The sequence below is a fragment of the Vipera berus genome (genome assembly GCF_964194415.1).
Source record: "Vipera berus genome assembly, chromosome: 1".
Lineage (NCBI taxonomy): Eukaryota > Metazoa > Chordata > Lepidosauria > Squamata > Viperidae > Vipera > Vipera berus.
The window spans coordinates 94,441,864-94,456,103 of record NC_138202.1 but is presented as its reverse complement, the minus strand read 5'-3'; the positions used below and the strand labels follow the sequence as shown (position 1 = coordinate 94,456,103).

General features: G+C 35.8%; 1 protein-coding gene across 1 annotated transcript in view; it reads left to right on the top strand.

The window, feature by feature from the left end:
* DCDC1 (doublecortin domain containing 1) overlaps positions 1-14,240 on the top strand; it is a gene marked incomplete at both ends in the record, with an annotated part of 278,965 nt that overhangs the window by 127,995 nt on the left and 136,730 nt on the right. Inside the window, 4 exons of the mRNA XM_081329080.1 lie at positions 114-219; positions 6,230-6,364; positions 8,480-8,598; positions 9,247-9,307. Of these exons, the coding sequence (XP_081185206.1) occupies positions 114-219; positions 6,230-6,364; positions 8,480-8,598; positions 9,247-9,307 (421 nt within the window). The remainder of the gene's footprint in view (positions 1-113; positions 220-6,229; positions 6,365-8,479; positions 8,599-9,246; positions 9,308-14,240) is intronic.

Below are 14,240 nucleotides of genomic sequence, written 5' to 3'. Positions count from 1 at the left end.
TAGTGTAAAGATTTGGACTTCTACTACTACAACAATCATACTAATTAAACATTTGAGATAATATATTAATGCAACTATAAAAGAAAAAGTTACTTCTGGCTTCTTATTTTTAGTTGGGAAGCTTGTGATGGATTTCCAGAGAACTTTCAATTCATTAAGGCTCCAGAACATCAGATCCTGGAGACTGTGGAGCCAGACAATCTTTTTTTCCAAAATAAGGTAAATAATGATAATAATTATATGCCATTCTTGGGAAGAACTCAAAGCATCTGAAGGCCAACAGCAACTAAAAAAATGGCAGTTGGGATTTCACATTGTGGTGTAAATGATAATAACAATGAGTATTTCACCTGTAAATTTAAAATGTGCAAGTCTTCAAGAGCTGTTTTCAGTTACACCTGTTTAGGGCTAGCTTCTCCATCTTGAGGATGAGGTTTTGAATTCAGAAAAGCTTGGAACCGGCAACTTGTCAATGAAGATAGGCAACATCAACATTCAGAGTAAATAGTTTCCTCACAACAACAGAAATAAGTCAGCATCTATCAGTCCCATGCTGGCTAGAGGTTATGGAAATTGTAGTAATTGTAACCCAGCACTTCAGAAAGGATACATTCATTCAGATGTCAAAAAGCTAAACAAAAATAAATACATAAATTAAAGATAAAAATGGAGATATTTTAAAATGTTGGATAGGTTGAACCTTGTTCCATTAAATATTAGGCGCTAAACCCTAACACAAGGGTAAGCAAGCCATAGGCCACATGAAGGGTTTCAAATGCCCAAGGGGATACCCCTTAAATTTGGTGGCATGATAAATTAACTTAAGTGACATTGTTTCTTACACAAAATTGATTCCCCAGATGGTGATCTCAGTCTTTTTAAGAAGAGAATGGAAAAAGGTTTTGAAGTTGGAATGGGAGATATTTTCTGGCTAGAACCTTTATATTCCTAATCTCACCTTTTGATATTATTGTAATTTCTTAATTTGATTGTTGTGAGCCAACCAGAGTTGGGTGATGTACAAGTTTAATTGAGAGTTGGGTGACGTACAAGTTTAATTGAGAGTTGGGTGACGTAGAAGTTTAATAAATTACAACATTATGATTAATATTAGTATTTATCTCCTCCTGGCTAAAACCAATGAATCCCTTACAGTGATATTACATTGCTTGATAGACTCTTACAGCTCTTCATTGAATTGTTGCCTCCAGTCTCTTCAGTGTTTGTCCATTATTATTTTAAATCTTGACCATAACTGTCCATGATTCTGAGCTCTTGATGAAGAATTAGGTTTGTTAAAGAGGTCAGCTATTTATCATTGAGCTTATAACTTATTTTACCATCATCTCTGGATATTATATGATGCAGGGAACATGTTTGGTACGTAAGTGTCCTAGAGATTATTAAGTTTTGTATCAGAGAGTAAGTAGCAGTGCTATTTTTTTGGAATGCTTTTCTACACGAAGTTAAGCTGGCCACCATCTCTAACTGCCTTCTGGAAGCAGTGGAAAACAGCTCTTCCAAAAGGTGTTTGAATCTTAATGGAAGGATTCTGTAGCTCTAGTATGTTTTAGGTGTATATGTATATGTATATGTATATGTATATGTATATGTATATGTATATATATGTAAGGTTAGGATGCTGAGCTTGTCGATCAGAAGGTCGGCAGTTTGGCGGGTCGAATCCCGAGTGCCGCGTAACAGAGTGAGCACCTGTTACTCATCCCAGCTTCTGCCAACCTAGCAGTTTGAAAGCACGTAAAAATGCAAGTAGAAAAATAGGGACCACTACGGTGGGAAGGTAACAGCGTTCCGTGCGCCTTTGGCGTCTAGTCATGCCGGCCACATGACCACGGAGACGTCCTCGGACAAGCGCTGGCTCTTCGGCTTTGAAACGGAGATGAGCACCGGCCCCTAGAGTCGGAAACGACTAGCACACATGTGCGGGGGAACCTTTACCTTTACCTTTATATATATGTATATGTATATATGTACATGTATACGTGTATACATGTATACATGTATACATATACATACATATACATACATATACATACATATATATATACATATACATACACATACATATATATATATATACATATATATATATATATATACATATATATATATATATATATACATACATATATATATATATATATATATATATATATATATATATATATATATATATATATATATATATATATATATATATATATATATATATATATATATATATATATATATGTTTTCGTAGATTCTCACGGGTTTTTCCATTTCAATGGCTTCTCTGATTATTCTGCTATTGAGATGTTCTCTCAAGCCATTGAAATAGAAAAACACCCAGACAGTATGAACAAGCGAGACGACACCTCCCGCCTACATGCCATTTGGAAACCAGCATTGATAGACAAACGAATTTCAGCAAACAAGGATTTAAAAAACCAACAAACAACCCCAAATGCCACCAGCCCCAGCAAGACTCATCCACACCCAGAACAAAAACTCTCCCACACAGAAGACAGAACAAGTCAAGCAAAAGTGCTATCACCCAAGCAGAAGAACGCACACACGAACCTGACTGACCCATACCAGAGATGCATGGCGGGTCCTCGAACTCGGAGCCAAGCCAAAGCTCTGGAGGCCACTACACAGCCCACTCCTCAGGACACCAAATCACAACACTCAGGATATTACGACACAACAAAAAACCCCACCCATTCAGAACACACCCCACCCAATCAGAAGACAGCCACGCCTCCAACCAATCGGAAGACAACCACACATCCACCCAATCAGAAGACAGCCACACCTCCACTCAATCAGAAGACAACCACGCCTCCACCCAGTCGGAGGACACCCCCACCCAATCAGAAAGGAGCCACGCCTCCACCCAGTCGGAACACAGCCCCACCGGCAGTTGGAAGGAAAGGAACAGACAGACCACGCATTGCTCCTGAAAGCAGCAGGAGGAATACTCCGGCCTGATGATGACGGATGGGATTTCGTCGAAACGTCGCCACAACTTTCTGAAGATGAAAGGAACGCGGGAAGAAACCCGAGACTCTAGACCTACATATATATATATATATATATATATATATATATATATATATATATATATATATATATATATATATATATATATATATATATATATATATGTCTAAAACTACTGACTCCTGCAGGATTGCAGCAGGAAGTAAATATGATAAATAAATAATACTCCAGTGCATCTAGTAATGTACCTGGCCCATCTCCCTTTTAGCCAATCTTTAATTTACTGCTGGTAGACTGATAAGACATTTCCTTCACCTACTCTTTTAGGGAAAATTTTCCAGCAGAAAAAAGGGACTTGAGTGGACAAAGAACTAATTAAACTAATGACTTAAGAAACACAGTGACTTCATTTGAAATAGTATAATGGAGTTTAGGATTTTCTCCAATTCACATTCCCACTATTCTCGATGAACCAAAAGTATTTAGAATAGATTTGGTTCAGAGGAATGCAGTTAAAGGAGAAATGAGGAAAATTTATGTCTTTTTCATATAATCATTGCTGTTTATTATCACTATGAATTGATCATGTGCTTTAAAATTTAGAATAGTTGCACTCCTAATTGTAGTGAACCGAAAGAATTGATTACTACTTAATCCTCTTTTTGATGAAGAGAAAACTGAAAAAAGCAACAAGATGATTTTTTCTTACTATACTTAACCTTAAAAATGAAAATATGCACAGTAGTTGTGACATCAGCACATTTATGTCTAAACATTTTGCTGAGAACTAATTTCATAATTCAAGGACAACTTTATAAAAATTAATTGTTGATGGTTTTCTTTACTACTTTTGAAAGTTAAAGCTCACTGGGATGTACACAACACTAAAAGGATTATACGTTAAAGAGGCAAAAGTCTCATCTTCTGGATACTTACACATTACTATTGTCATCGGGCCTAATAGTAATGCTCACCACCTGACTGGTCCTTTTCATTCTTTATTGACAGTCAAACCCTTTCCAACAGTGTAAAATGTACGATACATAATCCATGTTCATAAATCTGAGGATAGAGGCAACCCAGGCAATTATAGCCTGTTGCTTCTTTATCACTGTTGAGAAAACCTAACAATGTATCAGTGACCTGAGATAGATTATAGTACAGGCATCTTGTTTTGATAAGTATAGTTCAATATCCTTACAGGTGATTGACATTTTTTCTATACAGTTACTTATGAAGTTTTAATTTTTATTTACATTTATTTATCCCACCTATATTATTTTTATAAATGACTCAAGGCACTGAACATATCCAGCACTCCTTCCTCCTCTTTTCACAACCACAACCCTGGGAGATGAGTTGGGCTAAGAGTGATTGGCCTACATTTTAAATCATAAACTGATAAATCAGTGTACATAATATGAGAAATCTTTGTTTTATAGCACAGAGTTTATATTTGTGGATTTCTTTAATATTAATGTTTCATTTCCTTTTATATGAAGTATTAAGTGGGGTTCAGAGACACTTTTATAAATGAGGATTGTTTTATAGTATGTCAACTAATTCAGTTCTTTTTTAAAAAAAATAGAATATGGATTAAATAAATACAGCTTTACACAGTGGCTTTAAGGGAGGGCTGATGGGCATCTTGGTGCCTGTAATCACTAAATTATCTATTCTGGCATAGGATTAGACTGTATTTTTTCAAAGCTGTGGCTCAGACAAATTCCTACAGGGTAAATTAATTATTGAAATGAGATAGTACAACTACTTCAGATATTTGATATCACATTTTAGCTATATTTCTGTGGAATCTGAGAAATTCAGAATCAATTCCATTTGTTTGTCATATAAACATCTTGGAAATCTCATCCTGAATATTTTTTTTTCAAATAGCAGTTGAGATTTTACACAATGTAGGAAGTATTATTATTGTAAGTGAATTGTTTTTTTTTCTATTTTCTTTTTCTAATCCAAATATATGTGAGTAAACGTTCCAGATATAAACACCTATTGCCAGGTATGGCTACATAAACATTTAATGGATTAATCAAAGGATGTTAATTACTGGTTACTAAATCAGATGGACCATTTCACTTATGACATAACACTTTCCTCTACTGTGCAATATGATCAAATACATTTAAACACAAGATGGAAGGACTTATGCATCCAAAGAAGTGATAGTTGATATAATTATTTACAGTATACTATCTGTTACCTCCTTGCTCCACACTCCTGGGAACCATAATATCATCTGAAGCTGGGTTAGAAGGATATGATGTTGCTTTCTTATGCAGTTTTTTCCCCAGGTAATATCCAGCATTGTATCTCTTGAAACACAGCATGGTATTAGTGCTGGATAGCAACCTCAAATAAATACAAAGGAACAAGATTTCCTCCCCAGTGCACCACAAAATCAAACATGATAAGATTAAAGCCAGTGGTGTGACTAAGAGGACACAGGGACTTTCAGCAGGAGTTATGTACATCATAATACTATCCCTCACTAATTCCAACTATAACAATCTTCCACACAGTTGTGTTGCCACTGATAGCAACATAAAATGGAGAGGGCAAATACATGTGTTGCTTTAAGCCCTTCATCCTTTTGTTGGGGATTAGTTCCCATTGTATAAGAACTGTGGGGTTTCTTGTCTCAATATTATTGCAGCTGGCTAACAGGTAATATCAAATTGAGCATTCTTTCCCCATAGTGTGCTTGATACCTTGAATATGCCTCTGTGAAATGATTGCTAGCTCTGAAAATAAAATTTAGCTTTCATACATGACTTTCAAAGCAGTCAGAAGATCTTTGAATAGCCTCTCCATTACCCCAGTATAAACCTGTAATGTAGCTCAGCGATTTTACTATTGTAACGTCACCTGATTTTCCAGTCATATTTAAGTGGGTAGACTTAATTCTATGCACATTTTTAGACTTTAATCTAGGAACAAAATTGTAGGGGAATTTGCCTTTGAGCAGCCAAATATAAAAAACACCCTGTGAATTATTTGACAGAAGTATGTAGAATTTAAACTGCTAAAAATTAACAATGTGACAGCATTTTTTAAAATCATACATACAGTATAAAAATACTTTATTTAGATTGTTGTGGGATAATACCACATTGTAATTAATAAATAGGTTGAGTCTGATCTATTGTTACCTTCACTGCTATCAAGTAAAAAATTTAACATTAAATTCTCTTATGGCATGCAGACTGATCCCCAGATGGTTCTCCTCACGTCAGTTACCATAGAAAATATAAGGAAAGGCAGTGCCAGAAGAAATCACTGTCAAAATGCAATAGACACAGAACATTGGCCTCTTTCAAATGTATGGCTCATCACAAAGGTACTCCTGAAAAACATTTAATAATGTGTTCCTAATTCAAATGTTTGTTATACATGAGTCTCTGTGGAAGACAATTGACATCTAATGCATCGGGATGTCACTGTGCAAATAATATAGATTATGCTCTGTACATTGGTGGGATTCAAATATGTGAACAACCGGTTCTCTGTGTGGATGCCGCTTCCGGAAGTCTGTTCTGGGCCTGGGCAACAAAAAATTAGCTACAAGTTCTGCCGAAGTGGTGCGAACTGGCTGAATCCCACCACTGGTTCTGTACTATTTGTCTAACGATATCAATGTGGCTTGCACCAAAATCTATAATGTTTTTTTGAATTGTTTCAACAATTCTATATTTCATTCACCTTTTATAGAGTAGCTATTCAAATATATCCCACTACAAAAAAGTGGAAAAATCAGCTAAAATCAGATTTTAAAATGTGAAACAATCACTGTTTTTTTCATTGGTGTGCATGTAAATTTTATAAAGAATTCTATATAAATTATTACTTTATATAGAATTAAAAGTATTAAAGCTATATGGTGATTTATAGAAGTAATTGTTAACACTTTTTTTATTCTTTTTATTTTTTATTCTTGTATTCTTAATATTATCTTTGGGGTTTTATAATTGTAATATATCAATTGTTTTAAAATCGGGCAATTATTTAATTTTCTTTTAATATTTGTAACTTTGTATTTTATTCTTGCCCTGTGAACCGCCCTGAGTCCTCAGGGAGAAGGGCGGTATAGAAATATTATTAAATTAAATTAAATTAAATTAAACTTGACATCAATTGATTTATGATAATTCCTTGATTTGTTGAAAACAATAGACAGTAAAAAGACAGTAAATTTTGATGGAACTCAGATCACCAAAGTCCAAGGTAATCTTGTCTTGGCAATATCTTGCATAAGCATGTAGCTGTCACTGATTGTGAATTGGCTCCACTCACCTACCAGTATAGGCAGAATTTTAACAGAAATCTTAATTTTAGTGATACAAAAATGCTTCCTTACAGGTTACACCAGGTTTATGTAATAGTAAAGATGAGTAATTGCTGGGTAAAATGATGACATGGAATGCCAGCATTATCCTACATCACAGGTGTCAAACTCGCCGCATCACGTGACGTGGCACGATGTATCGTGACTTTTTTTTTTGCATTGCTGGAACTGGGGTGGGCGCAGCCTCTGCATGATGCAGTCGGCCCTTGGGCTGGCAGTTTGACACCCCTGTCCTACATCATTGCAAAATACTTCAAGGAAAAGTTCCTTAGGCATAATCCTGTGCATCTTCAACCAGAGAATGTACATCATAATAGAAAATTAAGCTATTAACAGCAGAAGATGAGACACAAATGACTGCTTTTCTGTATGAAGGGCAACACTAGGAATAAACTGTGAGAAGAATCCAGATAATCTTCCTATATAATTTTAGTAGCAAATACCCCTTTGTTATAACAAATATTATAGCTGGTACTGAATACTAAATTAATTATTTTTACCTCGGGGCAAATCCTAGTGATATTGGTGGAACTTGCTGGCAAATCTAGATTTAGGATTGGAGCTTCAGTTCCTAAAGGGGAAAAAACAATTAAGTGATTGCCCTTACAACAGTTATCTTATTGCAGAACTACTGCTGTTATTTATTTAAATAGATGTGGTTATAGATGTTTAACCAACATTCTTTTAGATTTGAGATAAAACTTTAAATTGACTCAGTGACTATAAATGTGTTGCAGTCTTTGCAGTTCACTGAACTTTTTCCCCGTGCATACATATTTCAAGTAAACTCAGTAGTTATAAGTATGGCAAGTGACACGTTATGGACCCTAAATCACTGCACTGTGAAATATGCAGAGGAAAAAGACAAATGAAGATATCAAGGGTCTCTTCTATTTTGCACTGAACTGTAAAATGCCACCCTTGTTGTACAGAAGATCACTGATTCTGAGCAAGGCTCATTGACTGCTAAGTTGCGGATAGTGTTTCAGTTTTTCCAACTGTTAATATCCCGAGTTATCCAGGCATAATGACCTCTCTATTTGTAACACATTGTTGAATTTTCTGGTTCTTTTCACTTATTCATACCCCCTTTCCCCCATTCATTGAAAGGCTGGGAAGATTGTAAGTCGAGCTATGGCACAAGGCAGTCTGTCTGTTGGTCATCCAATCAGAGCTATGATGCAGGATGGCACACCTCTTGAGGGCTATAAATTAACCCTGCAGAAAAGGTACTGATACAATATATTCTAAAGATACAATTATTGAGATGAAATGGAATGTTATCAGATGATCTGCTTACAGATGTTATAATTTAATGGAGAATATACAGTATGTGATCTAAATTGTATTTAAATAGCCTCTAAATTATATACCCTTATTAGATGTTAGTTTCTAGAAATATTTTAATCGTCTTTGAAAGTTCGACCTGAAATCATTGGAAAACAGTTTGTTATAGATTTGTTTCCTTTCTGCACAGAACAGAATAAGGACTGACAATCTTGACAATGAATCTGAAATATGCCTGGTAGGCAAGTCGGCATCTTAGTGAATAGTCTACAGTTCAGTCATGGATCATTTATATGCTTTTATTTCATTTACATCTCATATTTCCTCCAGGGAATTCAAGATGGAGTAATAGTTTCTTTCTATTTTCATAATAAATTTGTATGAATAGAATTAATTTGTTCAGTACCATCTAGGCAGCTTTATAATGTCTTTCCTTCTCATTTAGAATATAGTTCACTAATTGGAACAATACAAGCAAGTCTGATCTGTTTTATAAATAAATCAAATTTAGGGCATATGATGTGAATTGTGCTACAAATAGATTATCTTTGTGGTTTAGAGATTTCTTAACTTAAGCATTTTTCTTTCAGAGACAAAAACAATATATGTCAGTACTGGGAATTTGGAAATGATGGTTCTATCCATTCTAAGGTGTGTATATATTTAAATGCTATATTAATATTAGCTATTTATTCTTGCCTGGAATCGATTAATGTATGTATAAGGCATTATTGAAAGTCTGTTTCATGAATAATTGAAATGTTATTTTTACTTTTGCATCATTTTGTTCTCTACTTGGCTTCTAAGAATACCATAAAAGTATTTTATTAAAATATTCCTCATAAACCTCTGAAGCTTGATATTTTCACTTTATTGATAATGTTTGCCAGTGGTGGATTTTATTGTGTTTTTAAAATCTGCTCAAGGTATGTATTTAATTTTCCAAATCTGATTGTATCCAAAATTATGTAATTTGATCTTTATGAAAAAATGTATTCTAAATCAAGCTATTTATAATTTTGTAAGCTTATTGTAAGATACGAGAAAGAAAAAGGAATAAAAATCATGGGCAATGTCCATCTTCCCATTTCTTAACTCCAGCTGAAATCTGGATATTAACTGTACCCTAATGTGTGCCTGTGTGTCTGTGTCTGTGTGAGTGTGTGTGTCTGTGTCTTATAAATGTATTTATGCACAGACATAGACCAAAGTACGATATACAATGCAACACAATCTATGAATAAAGCATAATATTAAAATTATGGCTAATAGTTTTTGAACATGAAAGTGATCTATCAAATTTTATTTATACCCAGACTTTCCTTATAGTTGTCATTATTGAACAAAATTTTGCAACTAACAAAACAGCAACCTGGTTAACAAGGAGAAGGAATATTATTTCTTCTATGTTATAATGGAAAACTCAACAAAACATGCAGTGTAGAATTGAGTATAACCCCTGTGCAAAGAAAAATACAATCTTGAAAGGCGATCTCACCAGGGTTCACCCTTCAGAACCGTTGATGGAGAAGCATTAAGGTTGGCAAATGTATTTGCTGTTCTGAAGAAGAAGAGAGGACATTATACATGTAACTAGGAATAGGACAACTTCCATTCCAAAAATTGCTCTTACAATGGACTGAAACTCTATATGTATTGTATTTGTGTGTGTGTTTGCTGGAAGCTAAAATGTAAAAAAGAGGGCCATCCCCATAATATAAATAATAATTTCCGATTAGAACTAATTGCATATAACATAAAATACTCTATGTAAAAAAAGGTTGATCTCTGATCTGCATATCCCAACCACTCTTTACTATACCCATAACACTGAACACAAAGAAACACGTAAGTACATATGCACACATATCCTTCTCCTTTTTCCCAATAGACAGAAAAAAAGGGAAAAATCAGGTTGGAGAGGTGGCGAGGAGAATGAATTATTTCACTGGAAAGAGAAAAGCAGGGACCAAATTCAATGGAGTTGTGGCAAGGGGAAGAAAAAGAAAAGGGAACTCCAGTGTTAAAAAAAAAAGTTGATCTTTACTGGACAAGCAGCCTCTTCTAAACCATAGACCAATCTTGAAGAGATCCATGTTTTTCAGTGACAGTATGTGTTGCCAATAAATTTTTTTATTTTTATTTTAATTCCATTTATATCCCGCCCTTCTCCGAAGACTCAGGGTGGCTTACAAGCTTAGCAGTAGCCTTCATTTTATGTATATGCCTGCTGGGCTTTCACACACACACCCCAAGCGGCATTATTACAAAGTCAGCTTAATTGCCCCCAACAATCTGGGTCCTCATTTTACCTACCTCGGAAGGATGGAAGGCTGCGTCAACCTTGAGCCTAGGTTACAAAGATTCTGCAGGAGAAATTTAAAAAGGCAAGATGGTACTTATAGCATCATGATCAAACCCTGCCCCCCCTCTTTGGGCAGGGTTTGATCATGATGCTATAAGTACCATCTTGCCTGTTTTAACTTCTCTTGCAGAACCTTTGTAACCTAGGCATTTATTTGTTTTCTTTTTCTATTCTTCTCAGTGAAGATGATCTCCCTAATTCACAGGAATTCCTAGTCAGTGATTATAAGACTATACCAGGGGTGGGCAAATTTGGCTCTTTTATGACTCGTGGACTTCAACTCCCAGAATTCCTGAGCCAGCATGGCTGGCTCAGGAATTCTGGGAGTTGAAGTCCACAAATCATAAAAGAGCCAAGGTTGCCTACCCCTGGACTATACTCTCCTTTAAAAACCCATCCCATATCTCAAAACTTTCCTGTGTATTGTATAACCCACACAAGAGATTTTGGGTGACCCAGGGGGCAATTTGTGTGATCATGCGATCAAAAACCTCTGAGCAGACTTTAGCACTTGTAAAGTGCTTTAATTGGTTTTATTTGTACTGAGTAATGTGTCATGAAGTCATTGATTGTCCTCAGGGTTATTGCTACTGATCTAGAGAACAGGCCCAGGAATTCTAAATTTTTAAATTTTCTAGTATTTTATTTATAGGCATTCACAGCAGGAGCAAGGAAGGCAATTGATGAAACATTCTTTGTGATACTGCTAATGCATATCCTATCCCTGATGTGCTTGCATGTGAGAGGAGTGTGAATGGGAGACTTCTAACCTGGAATGTAGGAGTATAAATCTTAACTAAGGTATTCTGATCTTGCCAAGTGGTTTGATCAATACATGCATGGAAGTGAATGGGAAAGTTTAATTAGGAGCAGAAGGGCTAAAATTTATGTCAGACTGTCTGAATTGGAGTCATCTGTGTTGTTCTAGAAACCTATGAAAGTAGGAATTCATAGACTGGTGATAGTTACATGTTATGTTCCAATCAACAATAATATTGAGAGAACCTAAAATGAGTATTAAGATAATTATGCATTTTTTTAAAAAAAATTTAAATCTATAATAAAAGAAGAAACCAAATAACCAAATAAAAAAAATGACAACAGAAAAAAAAAATCAGGAATATAAGCTCAGTTTAGAAGTGGTTTATTGACAAATAGTGCTGTAATAAAGTACAAAGGCAGGCAGAGAACCATTTGGGCAGGTGCACCCCAGCTTTGAAAAGTAACAGGGAAGCAAGGTCTTGGTTTGAAAGCTGAGTGCAGCACAGGCAGTTTAGAGTTCAATTCACAGTCAAGCCATATAACACAAATGCAGCACAGGTCCATAAAAAGGGAACCGCAGTGACAGAAAGATACTATAAATGTGGCCCATGACAATCCAGGAGTCACTCTGAGGGTTCTTTGCTTTCCAATGACTGGACACACGGAAGCGTAGCAAATCTGCACACAATGCTTTATTTCAGCAGACACCTTCCCCAATAATAGATGGTTGCCCTTCACCCTTCTAGGACTTTCAAAGTGATGTTGCCATGTAAGTGTGCCTTTAATACTCAGTCCTTGAATACTTACTTCAAGCAAAAGTCTGTAAATCTGTAAAGTGGCATATAGCCTTTACCTCCTTCCAAAAGATCTTATACTAGTTGGGTTGTACTCTGTTAGTATGATTATTCCTCTTCTAGTTGCTACCAAGCTCTTAGCAAAAATCCAAGCAGGACTCCCAGCAGGATATACTGTTCACTATAGCTTGTGTTCCTGGCAGTAGACTGATAGTCCTAATGCCTGCTTGTAATAGTTGCCAAATTCCAGACTTCACCTCCTCTTCTCCATCTTCATATATTTTCATCTTTTTTCTTCTCTTCCTACTGCTACCCATTACTGCTACCCATTTCTAAGGGCCTGGATGGGATAAGGCTGTCTCTGGATGTGGCCCCGTCCTTGAAAATGTCAGAGCATGGCTAAGTTATTACAGGCAGCTGGAATTCTGGAATGGATGCTTGTGAGTAAAACAGCGAGCGACTGAATCAACATATGAGGGAAATGGGGATGGAAACCATTTCTGCCTGGCTGCAGCTATTTTTTCCAACTTCATTCCCTCTCACAGTCACACACCAAAGAAGTTAGTCAGCCAGTGTGGATCAAAGGGCAGAGTCAAGGAACAGAGCGTTCAAAAAACAAAAACACAGGAACACAGCTCTGAGCTTAGTGAGCTGTTTCCAACAGAGAGGCCATTGCTAGTGGCAGTTCTTAAATGATGCAGGTGTGGTTCTGTTAAGCACGGACATCTTTGATTCTCAAGGAGCTGAGCTAATTTGCCTTTGCTTGGCTCTCTGACACTGCCAACATGTCCTGAGGCTGGGAGTCCTGTCAGGATCCCACCCCTTGTCACTTGAATCCTCTCCTACCTCCTCCTGCTATTTGTTAAGACAGCCTGAGCTGGTTAATTGAGGTTGATAGTTCAGCCTCCTCAGACCATAACATAAAGAAACATATAATGTAAGTGAACACAAGTCTGGCTATGATTAAACCTGACAGGACAAACTGCAGGTAAAACTCAAAGGAGTGAAATGATCAACAAAGGAACAAAAAAAGAAAATCATCTTTAAAGAATAAAGAAATAAAATACCCAACTCAAAAGGTTTTTTCAGCATTTGCATCCTGGACAATAGCATGAAAAAGAATAGTTTGCTGTCAAATAATACCAATAACAGTTACTATTCTGCTATGTTACACAACAGGAAGAACTAAATAATTTTCATTAGGGAAGCTAGGAAGTAATGTAAGGTGATATAACCCCTATCTCTGAGTTTCACACTGGTATGTTTGTGTGTGTGTGTTTGTGTAATCACAGATGCATTAAAGACATTCTGTAATTCTGTTGAAACAATTGCAATAACACTTTCCAAGGAGATGATGCCAATAAAGGAAGAAACACCCTACTTCCATGGAAAAACTAAAAATTGTACTACATTACAGGATTACATACCTCACTGAATAGTGTTTTCCTTTAAAAAAAACAACCACCACATGAACTATAGTGAAGGAGTGGAGTGCGTCATAGAAGCACATCAATAAAGCTGTTGCAGACAGGAATGAAAAATTAAAGGAATTTAAGCTTGGAGTTCACAGAATGCCAGAAAATGGGAGAACTCTAAGCTGTAGCTGAAAGAAAAAGGAAAGACATAGTAATACTTGCTGAAACAAAGCTAGAATTTTTATTTA